At 40.5% G+C, this 23078-nt stretch overlaps 1 protein-coding gene across 1 annotated transcript in view; it reads left to right on the top strand.

Moving 5' to 3' along the window:
- eif2b3 (eukaryotic translation initiation factor 2B, subunit 3 gamma) overlaps nucleotides 1-21844 on the top strand; it is a 35365-nt gene extending 13521 nt beyond the window's left edge. The window contains exons 4-12 of the mRNA XM_026148974.2: nucleotides 1693-1852; nucleotides 1997-2108; nucleotides 9428-9517; nucleotides 12302-12438; nucleotides 12903-13093; nucleotides 13748-13810; nucleotides 13994-14142; nucleotides 17793-17896; nucleotides 21653-21844. Coding sequence (XP_026004759.1) covers nucleotides 1693-1852; nucleotides 1997-2108; nucleotides 9428-9517; nucleotides 12302-12438; nucleotides 12903-13093; nucleotides 13748-13810; nucleotides 13994-14142; nucleotides 17793-17896; nucleotides 21653-21705 — 1059 coding nt within the window. The 3' untranslated portion in view covers nucleotides 21706-21844. The remainder of the gene's footprint in view (nucleotides 1-1692; nucleotides 1853-1996; nucleotides 2109-9427; nucleotides 9518-12301; nucleotides 12439-12902; nucleotides 13094-13747; nucleotides 13811-13993; nucleotides 14143-17792; nucleotides 17897-21652) is intronic.
- Nucleotides 21845-23078: the final 1234 nt, after the last annotated feature.

The raw sequence follows: 23078 nt of genomic DNA on the forward strand, positions 1-23078 counted from the left end.
CAGGGTAAAATGGAGAAGGATAAGGGAGTTATGTGATATTGTGTCACTGAATGCAGTGAGTGCAGCATGATTTAAAAAAAAAAAAAAAAGACTCAAATATGGGCAAGACTTAACATGTGGATGTAAACACAGGGTGGAGTTAATCTTCCTTTATTTAAGGCAGGTTTTTCAGAGAGATAACTGCGTACACACACTGAAAACTAAACAGGACAGATGTCTAATTTGTCAGGCGTTTTCAAGCACTTCAAACAAAAAATAGAAAATTGTGAGATTGCAAAAGATTTAAACAAATGTCCCAATCACATGTAATTTCTCTTTTATACAAATTCAAAGCTTTTGAAAGATGTAAAACTACTCATTTGCAGTAATTAGAGAGAGTAAAACTAGCATAAATGGCTTACTGGAAGAGCAGTAGGCTTGTTGCATAACATTTTATTAAAATGTATAGACTGTGACATAGTGTAACGTATTACCAGCAATGTTAAAGACCTGATAGAAAGCATTAATTTGTTATGCCAGAAATATTGTTCAGTGTATATAATCACAATACAGACTGGGCCGTTTTGTTTTTGTTACAGTTCCTGTTTTTAACATCTGTAGTTTAATCACCTGTTGAGACTTTTTTGTCGTTTCGATCTGCTGTGGGCTTTTAGGTGAAAAATAGAGCAAGGTTTTAAGGACTTCAGAAATCTTAGAAGTATCACAAATTAATACCAAAGTAATTTGACGAAGACCACGTGTTTATGAATTGAATTGTCTGCTTAGATCCAAGCAAGCTGACGGTCTGCACAAAGAGAAACAGCAGAAAAATATAGTTACACTCACTGTTTATGGATTCTGTCTCTCAGACCTGAATGAATGGAGAAGGGAAGGGAGCAAAGAAAAAACAGGTACTCTGGGATTTGTGTAACTCACTGTTGTAGGGTTCTTGGCTTACAGCATAAAGTGTCTGGAGATAACTTTTGTTGTCAAAAGTTGCTGAGTAATTTCTTCGCACCACCTCTGCGCTTTTTACTAGATCAGCAGCTGAACTTTTTGTCTGACATCTGGTTCAGCTTTGTTTCCATGAAGACAGATGCAGAAACTCTTCACTACCTTATACCACAATACCTTTATTCCCTTTTGATTCAGGCTCCTTCCTGTTTTATTTAGATCTGTGCTTTTTGGTTTAATTTTTTTTTTTTTAATTTACCGTTTAACTGAGATACTCAAGTATAATTTTTTTTACCTTTATAAGCTATAACCTATTGCATAACAAGGCAACTTATATTGCTTTCGTATTAAAACATAATGTCAAACAACAAAATCAGAAGAGAAATTGTATATTCTCAAACAGAGATGGTGAATAACAGCAGAAATCATTACTCACTACTCTCTGTAATCAGAGTTTAAGTCACTTTAACAAAGGGCCAACAAGCACTTGCGGAAATAAAGTTTATGTATACAATAGTCTAAATGCTTCACCCTGCCAACTGTATTTCAGCCATTTCTGTGTCTGTTTCAGAGTTTTGTGTGTGTGCCTGCAAGCTCCTGTCAAAAGCCTCTTTATGCTTAGTAAAGTAATCCTAGTCCCACCAAACCACGTCAGGTTCATTATGTTAGACATTCTGTTGTGTCTTACCGTTGCGCTGTCAAGTAAATACATCAGCATGAATAGATCACTGTGATTTTCTTTCAAATCTTTCTCTTAAGACCGACATCCTGGTGTTGAGTTGTGACTTGATAACAGACGTAGCGCTTCACGAGGTGGTCGATCTGTTCCGGGCGCACAACGCGACAATGGCCATGCTAATGAGCAAAGCCCACGAATTCACAGAGACCGTCCCAGGCCAGAAGGGCAAGAAAAAGACAGGTAAAATGAAAATAAATCTTAGAAAATGAGACCATTTTGCATCTGCTGTTTATGTAATCTATAATTTTTTTTTCCCTGCAGTGGTTTAACTGGGCAATTTTTTTTTTTTTGTATTAATAGTATATGTTGTGTATTTTTCCCCAGCTGAGCAGAGAGACTTTGTTGGTGTTGATAAGTCAGGAAAGAGACTGCTCTTCATGGCCAATGAGGCCGATCTTGAGGACGGACTATCAATCAGGAAATCCATTATGAGGAAGTAAGTCTAACCACACATTGCTTATTTATATGTCCAAATGAGCCATTAGAAATTATACATATATGTGAAAATCTACTCATTTCTGATTGGTTATCCACTTTCATTCAATCATTTCACTGTTGAGTCTTTGTTTTTGTTCACTTCAAAGGGGTCTCTGTCTTCTTAAAGGCTCCTGATTCTTCTGTATTAGTGGAATGACAGTTGTCCACAGCACGGTTTGTTAACCAAAGCAAATCAGTGTTCACTTTATAAGTTGCTGAGCATGTGCGGCACGTGTTCTCGTGCAGGTTCTTATTCCTCCATGCGTGGATCAGACTTTGGAGGTTTGCCTGATGGTGACGTGTTCTGTACATCTGTAGGTTCTTAGCTCTGGCAAAGCAGATGTTTAAGTTTCTAATCAGAGTCGGTGTGTTTTAGGGCGAAGGTTCTGTGGTGGCTGTGTGGGATTTTTGTTACAGGAAGAGTGTTCTAGGTAGGTTTTTGTTTCGAACTCCTAAAATGCATGTATGTGTGAAAGCGGGTGTTTTGGGAGCTCGTAAATACTTCATGGAGCCAAAGACACAGTAAATTCTGGCCAATAAGAGGGGGGCCAGAGCAGCTGCTCGCATGCTTCTCTGCACAGAGAAACTCTTGAGGCACACACTAACATATATACACACACACACATTCTGTCTTATTTCATAAACTCAGAAATGCTTATATGAATGCATAACACAACCTCGAGGCGGACATTGATGGAGAGAAAACAGTCACACATTGTCACAGTGTTATGGAAACCTATTGAGCCCACAGCTAAACATTTACAGCTTATACTGAAAGACTTCCAACACTGAAAGCACCTCTGATCATTTATACGCTCGCATGTCACACACCCACACAAAATTATTTTTTGCCTGAGGTAGTAAGCAGAGTAAATGCCAGAGTATGGATTCCTGTTTCCCACCTGTAGCTACCTGACTGTTTTCAAAAGCAGTATCACCCACAGAGTAGTCACAGCTTACACGTACTGTACATACAGGTTATGAAGCGTCTTTTGGATATTAAATGTTCGTATTCGTGTTACATTTGTACACATTAACATTTCACACCTGTAGTATCTTTTGCAGTTGGTTCTTTTCAGTTTCTGTGGAACGTTAGTGAAAGAAAAATGAATCGGTGAGTGCAACCCCCTGAATTTCTTCATTGACTGGCGTCCGTTTAATTTTCCACTTCATTCACTTCATTGAACCAGTTCTTGTTGTGTGCATCCCTCCACACAACCAACCATCTGTTCTTACAGTCTCCATGCTTGTTCTGCCTCAGCCTCTCTGTAATTTCTCTTCCCTTTCCTTCTCTATAGTTTCCACATGGTTGAGGTGTGTTAGCTCAAAACATTCTGCACATGTGAGATTGTTTGACCTGGAAATCGCTTAAACGGTGTGAAAGGAATCCAGCAGAGCTTCCTCTCATACATTAGGCTCCACCTGTCAGAATGTTGTGGATGTAGGTCTGGAGAAATGGTTGACTGTGTATTAATCTGCTGATTTAACAGGATAGTTCGGAAAACTAGAACGTTTCAAGCAAAACAAGCAAAGCCCCAAGTTTAGCAGCTAGTTTTGGGTTTTTGGGAGGTTTTAAAATTATGACATACACTTTAGGTGCGCCTGTTCAGCTGATCTTTAATGCAGATATGTGATTAGCCTATCGCATGGCAGCAAAACAATGCATTTGGGGATGCAGACATGGTCAAGACGTCTTTTCGAAGTCCATACGGAGCATCAGAACAGGTAAGAAAGTTAATGTAGAAGTTTTTGAATGGGACATGGTTTTTGGTGCCAGACTGGCTGATCTGAGTATTTCACAAACTGCTGACCTTCTGGGATTTCTCACACAAGCATCTGTAGATTTCGCAGAGAATGGCTTGTTGATGCTAAAACTGAGCAGTGCTAATATGCCACTGCTTACCTGCTTAGTATGTCCATCCCCTTGTGACCAGAGTGTATGCATTTTCTAATTGCTGCTTCTGACAGCGATAACATCCATGCCATAAAGCACAAATAAACTTTGGTTTCTTGAACATGATAGCAAGCTCACTGTACTCAAGTCAAGAGATGTAGTGAACAAGAGAGTCACATGATGGATGGGCAGCTGATAAATCTACCACAGCTGTGTGATCCTATCATGACGATATGGAAATCACTGGGGCATTTTTCCAGGACCTTGTTGAATCTGTGCCACAAATAACTAATGCAATTCTGAAATCAAAAGAGTGTCCTAGTACTAGCATGTAGTGCCTAACAAGTGGCCAGTAAGTGTATAAAGGAAAGGCAAGGAAGCTTAGGTCAGATCAACTGCAGTGATCTTCAGCAAAACAGACTCGGAGTTACTTACATCTGTTACTAATGATGGCACACGTGGGGCTAAAAGCCAATAAACACAAATATTACACAAAGTACCTTTTAAAAAAAATTAAATAACTTCCCTTCCAAAGATCCTTGTATTAAATTTACTAAACATATGTATCAATGGTCCCACATAATGAGTGTGTTTGCACAGGAGTGACAGCTATCAACATTAGTCTGACTGCACTTGCAGAGCCATGCGCACTGTAGGCTTGCAACACAAGATCAGATATGTGAATTCAATTGAGAAAGCATCTATGGGGCTAGTTTAATATTACGAGAATCGCAAATTTTGCTTTGGAGGAGTGGTTAAATTGTTTTTTTAAAAAGCCCTTCAGCACTGTTGGCTCTTGTGAAAACCTGACTAATGAGGGTATTAACGGTCATTCTGCTGCATCTGACTCACCATCCGCTGTGGGGTTTTAGTTGTAACTAAATAAGACATTATGCTGTGTGTGTTTGAGAGCGAGAGATGTGACTCCTCTCTCCCACTGAGGACTTTAGTGGTACTTTAGTAGTCAGTCATTAATCCAACAGTTGAGTCATCCCTGCCTGCAGAGGCACTAAATTCCTGCTCCCTTCGACAATGAGCTCTACAGCACTCGCAGCAACCAGAAATCACATGATGCTGTTGTTAGGAAAGGCAACTTGATTACTAATGTTCGGGTAATATATGTACTGTTACAATGGTGCGTACTCATTAAACACGAACATTTCAAAGTCAGCATGTGTAGAAGTAGTTAGTGTGCTCATGCTTCAGACTCCTCTTAAAAACTCTGTTTCCAACAGTTTTTTCTGCTCTTGGGTCTGCGGTATGTCAAGAGGAATGGATTTTCTTAACACGGCATATGCAGACCCCCCAAAGGTGTTGTTCAAATGTTCAGTTTGTCAGTTACAGGCAATCAAAGAAAGTTGACTTTGAGGAAGACGAGCTAAGTAGTTAAACCGAGGCTCAGTATGAGGGAAAATAAGGACTTGTTTTGAATTGGTGATCATGCAAAGCTGCTATAATAGATTCCCAGAATAAAAACATATGGACCTCAAAATTATTTTAACGAGGCCCCCTTAAAAAAAGTTAATATGTTTTTGTTTTATACTGCAACAGTCTTGATATGGTGATACTTGTACCTACTGTGCTGCTTTTTATGGCTACTAACATATTTTTATTATGATTCAGGGCACCTGTTCTTAACCTACAAACACACACACACACATCGTCATTCATAACCCAATTATCCAAGGCTCTGTCTCTTGCCCGTCTGCAGGTGCTAAACAGTGATGTCACATGCTGGGTGTTCTGATGAGTTTTACTTTATGTATGCGATAGCCACACAGAGACTTACACCTGGGACACCCGTAGAGCATGACTGTGTGTGAGAGTGAACATGTGTTTTTATGCTTTTTAATAAAATACCTCAACACAGACAGACACGCACCGAGTTTGATTTAGAGCTTTTACCATCTGGTGTGTGTGTGTGTGTGTGTGTGTGTGTGAGACTAAGTAATCCTCCCGAGTCACTCCAGTTATACTGTAAGCCTGGTGTTTGAGGTGGGAGGGGAAAGCTTGTCGAGAAGATCTTTTTGATGGCTCCTGTGGGGTCACCACAGATATTTTTCTCCTCATTTCTTTTATTGCTGTTTTTAAAAAATTGCAGTTTAAATTATTAGTTGTGTGTATGAGGAGAAAAAAACCCAGTTTCAGTTCAAATCAGTTAAAATGATCAAAATAACACTTTTTTCTTTTTCTCTCTTTTTTTTTTTTAAACATTCACTAAATCTTGGTCATATATATATACATAGTAGGGGTGCAACGATACACAAAATTCACGGTTCGGTTCGATACTTTGGTGTCACGGTTCGATATTTTTTCGATACAAAAAATGTTCATGCCTTTTTAATTTGTCATTTATTAAAATTGTAAATATATATTTTAACTCAAACGTACAGTTTTTAAATTTAATGTTGCTGAAACAACAAAGTAATAAAAAAGTAAATCTATCTGTAATAAACTCTCTTTGGAAAAGAGAGTTTATTACAGAGAAATGTCTCTTTCCAAAATAAAAGCTATACTATACGCTTCTTCTGGGCTATATTCTCAGCAGCATATTAAACATATCAGGTCTCCATAAGGAGAATCATGTGCTAACAGCTGTCTAAATGACTCAGGTAAAGCTTGTAGCATGCCTGCTTGTTGTTTTTGTCTGCTTCCACTTGTCTTTGCACTAGGATGATGTTGGAGTAAATGTGCAGTCATATTCGTTGTGTTCCCACTAGTGTTGTCAGCGTAAATCTCATTGAAATGACGTTAACGCCACAACACGGCAAATCTCCGTTAACGAGCTACCGCGGATCGCCCCGTGCGTGGGGCTGGACGGCGAACACGTTAACAAGCTAACTGCGCTAACGCACTAGTTCCCACCAATGTAATTGAGCATTGCGTGGCACATCCAACATACTGTTTTACTTTAGTCCATGACACGTAAACCTTCAGGGTCATACGTCACATGAAAACCAAAATAGTTCCAAACGCCAGATCTGAATTAGGGTGGGGGAGGTTTAATTTGCCATGTTGCAAGGAGAGCTTAACTTCTGTCTCGCTAGCTTGCCCTGCGCTCAGTGAATCTGCGTTCGACTACTCCGCCTAGGCTGCACTGTTGAGCGCAGATCCACTGAGCACTCAACACAGACAGCATCGTCAGAAGGAAAGTTGATAAAATAAATTAAAAATTTTGTATTGTTCAATACATATGCGTACCGAACCGAAAGCACTATATCGAACGGTTCAATATCGATACAAGTATTGTTGCACCCCTAGTACATAGAGGTTGTTTAATCAGTGTTACATGCTAATTCCAAAAATAGGAGAATTGACATAAAGAGAAGGTGAAATACATTTAAGTGGAAATTCACAGACTTACAATCAGTCATGTGAAAAATACAGTGTTCACAGGACTCTACGCAGTCCCATGAAAAACCAAGTACACCCTTATTGCCTCCAAAGGAATTCAGAGAGAAAGAAGCAACCAGGTGCTGGTAATCAAATGCACTTGATTAACTCATCAGCAGCAAGTGTGCGCCTCTATAAAAGAAGTAGTTTTGGCAAGTAGCTGGTGTGAAATATTCAGGTGTGTGTTAACAGAATGCCACAATCTTCCCAGGAGTGGGGAGATTGTGGCTCAAAATTGTGATGCTCAAAAAATCTGCAAAATCCTAAGAGCTATAGTTCAGACTCTGCAAGTCTCAGTTAGCAAGTTAAATGGAGAAAAAGATGGAACAAGTGTCGGTTGTTTGGAAAGCGTCTTATCTCTAAAAAGAACATGGCAGAACAGCTTGGGTTTTCAAAGTTGCATCTGAACAAAACCTGAAGACTTCTGCAGCAATGTCCTTGGGGTGGATCAGACCAAAGTGGAGATATCGGGCTGTAATGCACAGTACTACTTTTGGTGAAAAACAAATACAGCATGTCAGAACAAACAGTTCATACAGTTTTGGAGGGCTGATGATTTGGGCTTCTTCTGCAGCCACAGGAACTGGGCACCTTGGAGTCATAGAGCGAGCCATGGACTCCTCCGAATACCAGTGTTCCAGAGTCAACTAATGCTAACGCTTGGCCAGAATTGGGTAATGCAACAGGGCAATGATCCCAAACACAGCAGTAAATCTACAACAGAATGCGCAAACAAGAAAAGAATGGAGGTGTTTCGATGACCCAGGGAAACTGCTGTGGTGGTACCTGTGCCTGAATTGTGCATAAACGAATGCACACAAACGTCAATGAACTGAATCAACGCTGTGAAGAAGATTGAGACAAAATTCCTTCACAATGATGTGAAAAACCGATAAATTCAAACAGGAAACAATCACTTCGAGTTATTGCTGTTAAAGGTGGTTCTACAAGTTTTTAAATAATGGGGTGTACTTAGTTTTTCACAAAGCTGCATAGAGTTTCTGCACAACTGCAGTTGATTTGTTTTGGTTTCCTTAATTTTGTATGACTTCTAAATTTTTACACATCTTTGAATAAAACTTTATCACATCAAAGTAATGTTGGCGTGGCTTCCTGCTGTCACACTCACTTTCCAGGGAGAGTTGTAATTATCATTCCTGTTGCTTTTAGTGTGGAATAATAAATCAAAACTGAACAACTCTGCAAACAGTGGATGTGTCTGTTTTTAATTTGGTCGGAGTTATTGTGTGATAATGAGACAGACTTCAACCTGTTTGTACAACCTTAAAAATCTAAATCACTGCGGCATGCTGTGAAAGATGGTAAGCAGTAATGAAAGGTCTATGTGATTGGTAATAAATGGGCTAAAAGTGGTATGGCCCTTTTAAGGAGGAATGCACCCCACAGTTTTTATTATGTCGTGGTTGAAAGGGCAGAGGAAGAAAGGGTAAGTAGTCGGAGAGGACGTAGGGGTGTTGATAGATTTGTTTATTGAAACGTCTGGGACTGCATTGTTTTCTTTAGGTTGTCGCTTCGTAAATGTCACGTTCAGACTTTTGACTCCGCTTCTCCCTATGTGAAAAAAATTGTGTGAATGAGTGAATGCATGACGGCTGCCCTCGGGGCGACATCTATGGTAGACGGCAGAGGACAATCACGCATTATAGCTGGTTTTGCCGTTTTTTTCATCAAGTGTTATAGTCCTGCGTGCAAAGGAACACAGATTAAAAGTGGCTTGAGCAAACGTGAAGTAAGCATTAAAGATAAAACCAGCAGGTGACGAAGAGAATCAAAGCACACTCCCCCAGAGGTAGCACCCAATTAAGATGGTAAAAGCAGCGCAGGTGTGCAGTGTGTATTTTAATCTATTCGTTTCTGTGCATCACACTTTTCCATTGTGTGCAAACGGTGGATTTTAATGCTTTGTTTTCACGAACTGAGGACACTTTGTGAGCTTTGATTTCCATCTCTGTTTTTCCTTTTACCCACAGACATCCCAGGATGCTCATCAAAACGGGCTTAGTGGACGCTCACCTCTACTGTCTGAAAAAGGCTGTCGTGGACTTCCTCACAGAAAACAAGTAAGTTTGGGGGGGTTGAATCTTTATTTTAACAGGAAGTCCTACTGAGATCAGACTGTTTTACAAGAGAGACTATACAAACTCACAAAATATTTCCAAAAATCTGCAAGAACAAAATACAAATAACCACACCAAGAAACACTAGTGAACTCTCAAGAAAAACATGTCTCCATCACCATATTCTTTATGATGCTTTTGAAGTGAATAATGAATATAAGTATGTCTATGTTTAGATCTTTCTGCAAAGTAAGTCCACAGTGGACATAAAAATTTCCCCAGACCTTTTTCACTTATTTTTGACTGTATTTTTTTTTGTTGAATTTTGAAATTTTCCTGTTTATGTCTGCTCCATGAGAGGTATTACCCAACAGACTTAGACACATATAGACACAAAATATATGCATACGCCCCACACTCAAGCTGACATGAACTCTACCTTGCTGCTTAATCTGTGTGTGTTTAACATGGTTACATGGTGTGTAAGGCTTTGAAAGGTTCTGTTAGCATGGTATTCTAGTGAGGTGTTAATTTGTTTTACTATGTGCCACTGAGACAGGCTGTTAGGCCTTTAGCCTCTGAAGTGAAGCGGTGTGACGGGGGAGCTCGCTATAGCCGGAGGAGTCTGTATAGGAGTCTGTCTCTGTGCTGCATCTGAAAAATGAAAGGCTAAAGCTGTTTTCACTATTTTGAGAATCAGGGTTTGTCAGCACTTGCTCTTGTTAACCTGAAACAGACAACAGGAAGCGGGCCGCTTCAAACGTTGTCACTTCTTGAATGCTGGGTAAATGCTTGCTGTGAATTTCTTTGACAAAACCTTATACAAATGCCTATTTTCACACAGGTAGTGGGAACTAGCACTTTGAAGTCCTAAAATTAGCATTTGCATTCTTACATTTTCCTTTTATATTAAGCAAATTGATGAAAATTGTTTTGACAATTTTGAAACAATATTATTTTCAGCAATATTGATTATTTGTCATGATTATTCGTTCATTTTAGGGTCAGTAATTTTCTAAATTTAACACTGCTTTCACTTCCATGTGATGCAACATGTTCCATCTTTATGTAAAAATAAAACTACTTTTCTTCATTTACCCAAATTGAGTGCATCTTTTAGAAGGAACAAAAAACATAAAAATATGAAAAGCACAAAATTACATGAGAGGGGACTGCTATCTTTGGTCAATGGAAGTGTGATTGCAGTTGTGATTTCAGCACATCTTTGTGAAGGAATATGTAGACGCACTGCACAGCCTGAGTTTTGTGGACGATTTGCGTCAGCAACAAAGCATTGTTTTTCTTGGCCTTCATGCCTTAATTATCCTGCAGTTTGTGGTGGTGCATTTTCAGGCATGTGAATAAGTGGCTTATATTGCTTTGAGGGGCAGACACACCTCTACAGCACTGTTTGCATCTGATTTCTTCTTGGTTAATATCACTAAATCCAAAGTATCTCCAAACAGCAGATGATAGTCCACTTTGAGCAGAAACTCTTTACCGTCTGCTGTGCCATACATTTGATTTTTGTTGTGCGTCTGTCTTTTAACACACTGTTAGTCATCCTGAGTACATCCAGGAAACCTCTAGTTGTCCAGTGCAGGGAACAGCTGTGATTGTCACATGCAGTCGCATTGTCAGGCTCTGATATAGGGAGCGCTTGATTTGCTTTTGCTTTGTGTTCTATTGGCGAAGCATTTACTTTAAATAGTGCTTGATTGTATCCGTTTAATTTTGGGAAGCAAATATAATATTATTTGTTGGCAACTTCCCAAAACTGGGTGGCGATGAGACTTCCACACGTGTATTTTGTAACTTGCACATTATTTCATGAAGAAGTGGGTACCACGCTGAAAGCCGAATTGTGGAAATCATTTATTACCCATTGTTAAAGTTCAACAACTATAAATGGAGTGCATCCACACCAGGCTACTTTTATTCCACTCAATAAATCCAAAGCCAAGCCAACAAACACAAATCCCCTTTACTAATCCTGTGAATATTTTTGGTTAAAGCACTTGAAAGTAGCAATTTGCCATAGAGATGCAGATGTAAATCTTACATCATTGCATCACCAACGCACCCTCTACCGCCACCATATATCATCTCTCTTGTTAGATGACTCATTTCTTTCTTCAGCTCTTTTCTTGGACTCTTTTCACGGCTCCTCTTTGCCTCTCTTCCTTTCTCCTCAATGTTCTTTCTCTGTCTCTTGCTCAAGGAGAGAAATGGACAGAGTAACTGTTGTTTTTCTCCTGTCATTCAGATGGAAATTCTAATCTCCCTTTAAAAGAAAGTAAGAGAGGGCAAGTGGAGGGGTGTGTGGTGTGGTAGAGAGGAACACTGAACACAGCGCAGTCCAGAGAGGAGGAAAAAGAAATTAAGATGAGGATATTGCCTCCTGATTTACACAGAGAGAAACTTCGAAGAAAGCTCACTGTTAGCTCTTTTTATTTTTTTTTAATTAATGTATTTCTTGCTGGAACATCATCAGTCTTTAGTCAGTGCTTCCTTTCCTGATTTTGATCGACGTCTTTATAGGGACAATGACTCCTTTATACATCATTCAATTATTTATTACATGCTGTTATTGAGTGTTACACAATTACTGCTTACAACTACTCTGGTGATATTCATAAAATACAACCATTTTATTCCAGTATAGTTTATATCTTTTCATTTTTACCGAGATATTGTAAGATGTTATGATTGCGTAGCATGAACTAGTGTTTCTTACCTGATCCAGTTGCTAAATGACTAAATTAATGTGTTTCTTTTGTATCCTAGGTCTATCTCATCGATCCGTGGAGAGTTGGTGCCATATTTGGTGCGTAAACAGTTCTCCAAAACTGTTAACAGCCAGAAACTGAAAGACGACACAGACGATCAGACCCAGGAAAAAAACGATGGGCCTGCAAACCACGGTTATTGTTTGCATTCACATAACATATCTTCACGCTCAGAATCAGAGGAGGAACAGCATTTAACAACCCAAGCATGATTCTTCTTCTTTGTCTTTTGGCTGGTCCCTTTAGCGGCGCCACAGCAGATCATCTGCCTCCATCTCACCCTGTCATCAGCATCCTCCTCTGTTACAACACTCTGCATGTCCTCCTTCATTTATCCTTGTATTTTCTCTGTGGTCTTCATCTTTTCCTCCTTCCTGGAGGCAAAATAATTGATATCCTTTGTTCAGTACATCCACTATCCCTCCTCTGCAGATGTCCAAACCTCAGTCTTGCCCAAAGACTGCAACCTTTTTAAAATTCTTCTTCATCTTGCTTATAAACATTCATCATAAAGAACTTCTAGGTTAGGGCATCGCTGCCTAAGGCATCAGCTTCTAACCCTCTTCTCTTCCTGCATCTCTTCCTCTTTTGGTGTCCAGAGCTCCTCATCTCATCTCGGGACGAGCCTCTCCTTCAGCTGGCGCAGGAGCGCTCCTGCTGGAATGACCACCGTGGTGATATGAGTGAGGCCTACCATGGAGGAAAGCTGCGCTGCTATGTTCACATTATGGACCAGGGTCTGTGCTGCCGGGTTAATACTCTAGCTGCTTATATAGAGGTGAACCGACTGGTGAGTCAAACATTCGACTGTTTGTTTTGTTTGTTTGGGGTTTATTTTACGTGTATGGCATGACTACAATAGCCTAATCGTGGTTAAATGCTTATGTGTACATGCTGTTCCCAGAAAGTTGATTCTGTTTGTCTGGACGTAGCAACATCAGTGGGAGAAACGTGAGAAACCAGACTGAAGAAGTCACTTGAATGAGTGATGAAATGCATCTCCCACTGAAAACGCTACATCCAAATGAGTCAACTTTCTCTAATTTCCTTTCTTGGATGACATCACACCGCTGTCAGTAAAATGTCATCTTGAAACTTCAGATTTAGTATTTTCGGTCACCAATTTGATGATAAATTTACTCAGGTCATACATTTAGTAAGAGCTGGTCCTTTTATCAAAGACTTTTTGCAGTTGGACCGTGGGAACTGCCCCCTGATGGCCATTTTTAGGAATGCACTTTTAAGTTGACTTTACTTGTGAAGGAACATTTATGCCTCTCAGCTATTCTAAAAACTACAAACCTTGTGGTCAACATGTTTGGCTTTTTAAAAGAAACGTTGTAAACACGCGGACACTCCATCCATCTTTTGTTTACAGTCTGTTTTCAAACTCATTACTACTTTCTTAATCACTCTTTCACTCCCCCCGTTTTCTCTCTGCTAGGCCCCAAAGCTGTTTGAAGAACCATCAGTCCATCCATCCGCTGACATTTCTGAGAGATGTCAGGTGAATATAGACTACAAGCCATGCTTGTATTTCAGTTATCTAGCATTTCCCTCTTGTTTTGAACTTTTTCAGATTGTCTTCACTTCATCAGAGCCTTTTATTGTCGTCTAAAGGCACTTTACAATACGTGGACTAAAATTGTGTATGCATGTATCTCCGTTGCTGTTTGTGGTGGGCTTTCAGATGGGATCAGATAGTATCATCGGAGCTGTGTGCCACATTGCAGACAAGACTTCCATAAAAAGGTCTACTATTGGAAACTTCACCACTGTAAAAGAGAAGGTCAAAGTCACCAACTCCATCATCATGCATGGCGTTACCATCGAGGAGGGGTGAGAACACACACAGTTGTACACAGACATGCACACACTTGCTGAGGTTGTGTACTTTGAAATGGTTTCTTGAACGCATTAATTTAACCTAAAAAAAAAAGGGAATTTCACCTTGAAGGCATGTTTATAGATTAAAGTTTTAATTATCTGGCTTGTTTTTTTAAGTGTGAAGTTGCTACTTGCATGTGGTGGGTGACAAGCAGCAGTTAGCAAGCACACGTTTCTAAACAGAAGCATGAAAAAACACTTTTATCCTCCTGTTCAGCTGTTTATATTATTTACTTGACTTGAAGTGAAGGAACATTTATGCCTCTCAGCTATTCTGAAAAACCACTAAACTTGTCATCAACCTGTTTGGCTTTTTTAGAATTTATAAAAGCATAGATGTGGCTCCCTCTTCATTCGCTGCATACATTTTTATTGAAGTGTGTGTGTGTGTGTGTGTGTGTGTGTGTGTGTGTGTGTGTGTGTGTGTGTGTGTGTGTGTGTGTGTGTGTGTGTGTGTGTGTGTGTGTGTGTCCGGTGATAGGACGTGTAACAGGTTTTTTGTTTTCTGCGTTCTGTGGGATCGCTGAGTTAACAATGTAGCTATGTGGTGTGCAACCAGCCAGAGACCCGTTCCAAACAAACACAGAGCTGGTGAAGTGAAACACACAACATCCATACATTTCATTTAAGCGCCTAAATTACTTGGCTATACCCAGTTTCCCACTGGTCCTAGAATTTTTGGAATACCACAGGAGTTCAGATGATGCTTTCCCTAATAGCCCGCTGCTATTTAATAAAATCACGTGTTTGGTTTAGCCTTTAAGGATCAGTTGTCCCTCCAGTTTGCCATCTTTTATTTAAAGAATGGTTTCAGCACAGGGGTCTAATCAGGCTCACCAGGAGGTAAACATTGTAGTTACTTCACACATGCACGTCTGTGCTTACATGTAGAGTGTTGCAAATTGTGTAGTTTTTTTTTTAATTTTTTATGATGTTATTCTTCCACTTCGTATCATTTTTAACAGCAAAACAAAAACCCACCATACAGCCAATGTGCTGCAAATTGCATCATGTCAACTTGAGATTTAGGAACTCCAACTTGGTTAAAGAAACACAGAAGCTCAATGGAGAGCATGTCAGATGTTGTAGTTGTGATTTGAGTCCAGTCTGAGTAAGGATGCAGCAGGATTTCTATCCAGTCCAGTTTCAGCTGTAGTCAAGAGTTAAGGTGGAAAGAACTGACTGCTTTGCACAGAGAGCAACAGTGTCTACTGTAGAATTAGCATGTAGATTGATCTGTTTGGTGTCTTAGGGCAGGAATATTGGTTTAAAGGGACTCATCTTGGCTCTGGATTTTAATGCTCTCATTCACAGGCTCCTGTTTCTTTTATCTTAATTCTTCTTCCTCTCTCTCTTTTCTTTACATCAAGGCCTCAACGCCATCTCCCTCTCTTTCTGTCTCTTGCAATCTCTTCTTAAGCCTTTCAGGGACCCCAGCCAGTTAGCATGGCCATGTAGGTGCACGCACAAAGGCGTGAAAGAAAGAGAGACAGGAGAAGGGAAGAAAGAAGCGAGGGGAAAGCAGGCTAGCACGCAAGAAAGAAATTGCAATTCTTTCTTTTCTTTCTTTGAGGACATAAGAAGGAAGGAGAAAGAAGGAAAGAAAGAGCCAGTATGAGGGGATTAGCAGACCCCAGCCATGTCGCAGAAACCCCTCGCGTTTCTGGTTTCTTTGTTTGGTGCTGACCAGAGCTTGTTGACAAAGCGCTGCATGTTTGGGAAGGGGGATAGTTGGGGTCAACTTTATAGGGGAGGGTTGGCACAGGAGGTGGGGGGTTGACATGCGTGTGTGTGTGTGTGTGTGTTTGTGTATGAGTGTAATAGAGAGGGAGGATGGTGGGGGGGGGTCATGGCAAGGAGGAGCCCTGGTGTTAGTAATTAGTGGTGTTTCAGCTTCGAAGCTTCTTTGGTGGTCTCTCTCTCGCCCTCTCTCTCTAATGTTACAAAACTCTGAATCTTGTAATCTCCCATCACCAACTACCACCACCACCACCACCTTCTAGGTAGTAACTTAAACACACACACACACGCACACACTCTTTTCTCTGTCTCCCTCCAAGCCTAACCACCTGAATAGAATGAGCCAATACAAACCTGTCTGTGTGTGAGGTGCACAGGGCCAAGTGTGTGTGCGTCACTGCCTGGGCAAGACCTACATGTGTTCTCCACTGGGCTTCCCGAGCTTCTGAAACACACGCGCGTTTCTTACCCCACACACACATTCGCAGATACACGCCCTTCATGGTTAGTCGACACAGGACACACAGGACTGTCTGTGTCTCTCTCCAAGAATTTTATGGTGATGGTTTGGCTGAATGTGAGCATGCACAGTCGGTTGGCACTGCCAGCTCAGGTGGGACTCCAGAACGGGGCCTACAGCGTACACACACACACACACATATATGCGCACACAGCGTGGGCGCCTTCCTTAACTTAATAGAGATGCTAATGTTGTGTCATTAAGTTTGTTTGATTGGATAGTTTGGATAGTTTTGAGTTTTCGGAGCAGGTGTGAGGTGGGGAAAACAGTCCGAATGTCTGTGTAACCTCCGGTGTGGCCCTCAGTCCATGACGGTGCAAGTAAAGAAGCTTAGCGCCCAGCTGGAAAGCTGCGCCTTTCCTGTGAAGCTCCCAGTGCTGCATGAATGTTCTTTGCTGTGTGTACCTGCCTGTGCGTATTTACACAAGGGCCCAGAGAGCAAACAACTGAGCTGAAAAATAATGTTTTAGGACTAATGATCTACTGATTCATCCCTTATTCAGGTAATACAAGATTTATGAGTCTTTTAAGAGGATTTTCTTGAACTGTATGTTTAGGAAGGGAAATTTTTGCATTTTTTTTAATATTTTGAGGATAGTGTGGAATAATATTTATGTCAATTTTAGAAGACTGAGGAAATAGTTCTCTTGGACAATGTGACTGCTTTTGTTACTCTTGTAATGGTTTTCCCTCTCGGCCAAATCACTCTTGAAACAGCGATTAAATCCCGATGAGATTTTTAGCTGGATGAACAAGGGTATTTTTCATGAAATCTCTGGTAAAGTGGTGATGCAAAGAGAGCCACAAGTTTGTGGCATCTCTTCATGTAATGTCAGTTTTCTTTCCTCTGTTTAAAGGAGCGTTAAGGTCCCAGTATACGTGCCGCATTGGTCGCTTCGTGTGCTGCCGATAACGTCATCTCGCAGCCACGTCCGTTTATGCTCATCGCCACAGTGTAGGTAGCTGCTGCAGTTTTCTTCTGAACAAATAGGTGTGATCACTCTAAAAACACCTTCCCATCAGCACTGATATTGGAGAGAAGAAGTCAAAACCAGAGGCAAAGAATTTTTTTTACAAAGTCTTATATTTTCAAATTGTTGCAACATCTGTGATTCTATGAACATCTGTACTGATATACCATTAAAACTGCAGTAAAAACCGACATGGCATCGTCGTAAGATGCCATTCACCAGGTACCGCACGGCAGGTATAATGTATACCTGTTAGCTCTCCATGCATAGAGCCACCAGCCATCACTGTGGGAACATAGTGGCCAGCACACATGCAGATTTATTGATATAAAATCAAATTCATGCAGTTTGTGTGTGTGTGTTATTTTCAGGTGTAATATCCAAGGCAGCGTGATCTGCAGTAATGCTGTTATTGGCAGAGGAGCAGACCTCAAATACTGTTTGGTGGGAAATGGACAACACATCGAACCAGAAGGTAAGAGGCACCGAGATAAATACACACATATGAAGAAATGGCCTATCGGTGTTTATCACCTGATTTCATTTTATCCTGTTCACTCTTCTCAGCATGCCAACATCTTGCCGTTCGATTTTAGCTATATGAAACAGTCTACCTCGGCAGGTAGTTTGTCTGGTTGTAAAGGGTTTGTGAACATTATAATTTCTGGCTTTATAAGCACTTATATGGCTTTATTTATTTATTATTTGACCAGTTGGCAAAGCAGTTTCACCACAAGGTGAGTTTAATAGCTGCTCTGGTGCCCACACTATAGTCAACTCCTGTTTCCTCTGTCAGTACTCGCATTTCGGTTTGTACATTTGGACTTTTAATTCTTTTAAATGACACAGTTAAACAGGAGCATGTTTTCAATCCCCAAACTAAATGGACACTATGGGATAAATGATGGCCTCAGTAAAACAAATATCCTGAGCAATGGGCAGTAAAATCCTAGTATGGACAAAAAAAGCAGAGACATCTTGCACTCTTAACATTTTCCAGCACAAAAAATAGCTCTGACAGGCTGTAACGTCCAGGTTTTGTTGATGCGCTTATTTGTACTTCTCCCTGGCTGACTCGGATAAGGTGTTAATGTATGTGTGTGGTATCTGTTTATAAGTGCCAAGTGTTTGAGCCAACTAGGAAAGTTTCTTCATTCTCAAGTCTGATTTGTCAGAGATTTTTTTTTTTTTATTTCCTTAATCCTCTTGTCCCAAAAGCTAGCTGTGCGTGTGTGTATGTATGTGTGTGTCACATTGATGGAGAGGTTAGAGAGCAGGGCCAGAACAGGACCACCCGGAATTCAACAGCCTCCAGCCACATCCACACACACTCGCATTCACACACACACATACACATATAGAGAAAGAGAGGGCGAGCTCAGCTACCAGACTGAGCAGCCTAATTGAGTGAACAACAGGGTGTTCCAAGAAACAACAGTGTGAATTTGAGCTAAACTTGTCTAAAACTGTTGGAAACAGCTGAAGCCTTTTGGAGCATCCAGTGAGCGATTGCTGCAGGAAGTCTGATCTTGCTTCAGCTGTTTTGTTTTTTTCCCCCCCTTTTTGCTGTTAGACAGTTCCTGGCATTATTATACTAAACACTGGAAACTTGGACCTGTGTTTGCATGTGCTATAAGGCCAAAACAACAGCAAAGATACAGCCTTTCACCATAAATTGTCTCCTTTTATTTTAACACGTCCAGTGTATACAGCAAACTGAAGTCAGATTCATCAGACAACCCAAAGCCAGTCGTCTTCCTTAGAAGATTTTACAGTTTAAGAAAAAAACGTAGCAGATGCAGCAGAGAGATTTGATTCGGTGACTGAAGTTGCGACATGCCATAAAGGTCCTGGGTTCACTGAAATGTTTGTTATTCCTCTAATTTGGCACATAAACTTACCTTCATATTTTGGCATGCATGTGCTGGATTTCAAAATCAATTAGCAGGCTAGGAAATAAAAACAGACTGAAAAAGAAGAGTGTCACACAGGTTTTTAATATATGTTCGATTAATCTGCCGTAACCTACTTCAAAAGATTTAACACAACAATTCTGGAGATTCAGTTTAACAGTGGCTCGCACACAGCCTGGCTGTGTATGAAGAACGGGTCAGATCAGATTATTCTGTGTAATGCTTTGCAGTAAAGATAAGCCTTCTTTCCCTCCTGCATTACATTGTTACTGCAGGAGAGCACAAGATTACCTCTCACCACCAAATTAGCTGGCTGACAGTGGGCTGCTAAAGACATTACACACCCACTCTGCTGCTGAAGCTGTTAGCAGCTAAGGACCACCCTGACAGTTAGCCACGCACACACACGTGCACGCATGCACGCACACAATACACACGTCTACGTCCATCAGGTGTTGATATTTTAAAGATACATACCTCTCCTGTAGATGTTCTGACACTCAGATATGCATTCGCTATTGCAGGTGTCACACATACACTGCCTTTTATTTACACATGCCAACGATGCGAGATCACGCACTGGTCTTAGATGCTTTTGAATGTGTGCTTTTATTCTGTGAGTTACAAAACAATTCAGTGTTTTCTTTAAGAAAGCTCTCTTTCTTTCTGATTATATGTGTAGCACATTTTATGATGTAGGCATAGAATAAGTGGGCTTCAAAAACATAGACAAAAAAAGGCAAAGATTATCTATGACCGAATGCAAACAGCAGCTTTTGATAAGAATGCTTTGCTATAAGAAGGATGGAAAAGGAAATAGTCACAGTAATAATTATTCCAAAACACAGGTTTTTTTACCCCCACGTGTTGGCTCCTTTTATGTGTGTCACAGGCCCAGCAGTAGGAATATGTAACATGTAATGTTACATATGGTCCTAATACATCTACAAACTCTATTAGTTAGTGACAAATTATCTGGCCCAGTGTGAGTAACCTTTCCTCCCTTTCTTCCCAGTCACTCCCTCTTGTTCCCGCTCCTGCTGTCCCATGCTCCATTTGTTCTCCCCTCTTCACAGCTGAGGATAAGCTCATTCTGAGCAACAGATTCCTTCACACTAAAACCTGTCTGTGTGGATGGAACATAACTCTCTGCCACCGTTTGCTTTGGATCAGTACCGACGCTCGGGGATGGAGGGAAAGAGCCATGCACGGGGGAGTCGGGGCTGACTTTCCTCATGTTAAACTAGCTTTGAGTAGAGAATGATTTAAGAAAGGAAAAGAACCAATTAACTCCTTATTGGATGTGTATTCAGTTTGTTAGCTACTAGAAATATTATGCAGAAATAAAAAAACAGACTTTCTATTGCACTAAATATTTTGTTAGTTGATTTTTTTTCTCCTTCAGTTAATGAAGGTTACACTAAAGGGACAAAAGTGTTAGGCCACACCTCTTAATCTTTTAGGTTTGGTGTTTTCAGTAAAGTTGTTACAGGTATATAAGATCAAGCACCTAGCCATGCAGTCTGCCTTGAAAGCGTTTGTGAAAGAGTGGGTTGTTCTGAAAAGCTCACTGGATTCGAACATGGTACTTCAATAAGACACCACTGCTGCAAAAAGTCAATTCATAAAATGAATTCCCATCTAGATATTCCACGATCAGCTGTAAGTGTTATTATCGCAAAGTTGAACAACAGCAACCCGAGGAGCGTAGATTGTAGAAATCACCAACTCTCTGCTGACTGAATAACTCTAGATTTCAAACCTCCTCCAGCAGTAACATTAGCACTAAAACTGTGCTCCGGGATCTTCATGGTATAATGTTTATAAACAAATGATTAAAAAAAACTCACGAAGAAGTGCACGAGTAGTCCAAGGTATAAATCTAGCTGCCAAATGACAAATTTTATTATTAGAAATCTTTGCATTCTTACGACAAAAAATCTAATATTTGTTTGGCGCCTGTAGCCAGTGATGTCAGCACTGCTGTGTCTGTGATGCGGAAGGGAAGGTGTTCACATTACAGGCAGTCGTTTTCAAACGATGAGCACATTATGGGTATTGTTAAAGCCCAACAACAACGATCTATAGTCATTCGGCATTTGAAATATATATTTTTTTTAAATGTGTTTAGTGCACCAGTTGGCAATAAAGTGCAAGTCCATATTGCATGGTGGCAATATTCAGGAAGAGATCACTGAAGCTGACATTTGTGGATTGCACATTTTTGAATTTGTTTTTTCCCCTGTTTATTTTTTCAACTGTGAAGATCACAAGAGCTGCAACTGATATAATCTCTTTGTCATATCTCTTTTCTGCAGCTGAACGGACTAACGAGATCATCGTTGGAACAGACCAGCTCATGGAGATCTAGTTTTCACCTCATTAACCAATCAAAGTGCAGCAAAACACGGCCCTAATTCCCCCAGCGGATAGGCCAATCAGAAGCCTAGACTTTGACCTCAATTGGCTTTTTTGTACACAGTGTCCAAATAAACTCACGTCAGCTTGAACCTGTGGATCCGTGTTTTTATTTTATTTTATTTTATTTCTTTTACTGTTTTTAAGAAATCCTCTTTTTCTTTCATTTTACAGACTTTTTCTGTGGCAGTACCGAGTCAATCTTAGCAATCATGTCACCACATTAGTTATTATCAGATCACTACTGTCTCTTAATAGCAGCAGTCAATTACTCAATTTAGCCTGTTCCAGAGGGAGGAGCGCGCACTCATGCACGTTCGAATGTTCACGGGTGTTTACACATGCACACTGTGCAGCTGTGAAGACCAGAGAAGGGAGAGAAAAGGCAGTGGGAGGGAGACCACAATGGCGTGGGGGTTGAGTTTATTTGTACACAAAAATGGTGTATGTGTAGGCCCCGGACCACCCAACTCGATCCTGTATCAGTTAACACCGACACCCCGCCCTCACACGCACACGCGTTCACGAACGCAGCAAAGGAGGAAGCCGACTTGCACCCGATGCTTTTCTTTCTTCTCCTCTTTCCATTACTGCTCCTTTTGCTGTCACGAGATTTATTGCATTCCATCACTCGACTTTTTTCTTAAATTACAGGTTTGAGGGTTCCTTAGTCACAAAGGAAGAAGATGAGGACAGGGATGTCTGCAGGGATGCTTTTTTGTGTACATGTGCGTGCGCGTGATTTACTGTCCCCCGTTTCTTATTGTGTCTGTGGCCTTGCATGAGACATTTAGACTGTCTCTTGTGGCCTGATTATGTGATGTTCCCGTGTGTGTAGGAGAGAGATTATCGTGGTCCGGGTTTTTTTTCCCTTCCCCTCTCTGGTGTCCTTTAGATAGCCTTGTTTGTCTATATCAGCTATACAGTCATGTGTTTCAAATACTCACTAAAAATGACAGTTACTTCTCTGACTTTGTATGTAAACTCTTGTAAAGTACAATTTACTGCCATAACAGTTTAACTATGCGAGATATGGACTAAAGTATGAATCATGCAGTTAAAAGTCAAAACTATAGATTTCATTCATTATTTGAGTTTCTTAAAGCAGTAATAGTTGACACAAAGTTTTACCCTTAAAGGGTTGTTTCTCTGATTAATAAACTCAGTCGGTGGTTTGTGTAATGTGTCGAAAATAACCTTGATCGTTTAGGAAAGAGAGCAGGAGCTACTCACCGCTTGATCTTGGAAAACTAAATCATGGATCTTAAATTTGTAGAAAGACATTTTCTTTTTTGTAAGCTTAATTAGCAGCGACTTACTTGTCCT

Source organism: Astatotilapia calliptera, chromosome 18 (genome assembly GCF_964374335.1).
Source record: "Astatotilapia calliptera chromosome 18, fAstCal68.1, whole genome shotgun sequence".
Classification (NCBI taxonomy): Eukaryota; Metazoa; Chordata; class Actinopteri; order Cichliformes; family Cichlidae; genus Astatotilapia; species Astatotilapia calliptera.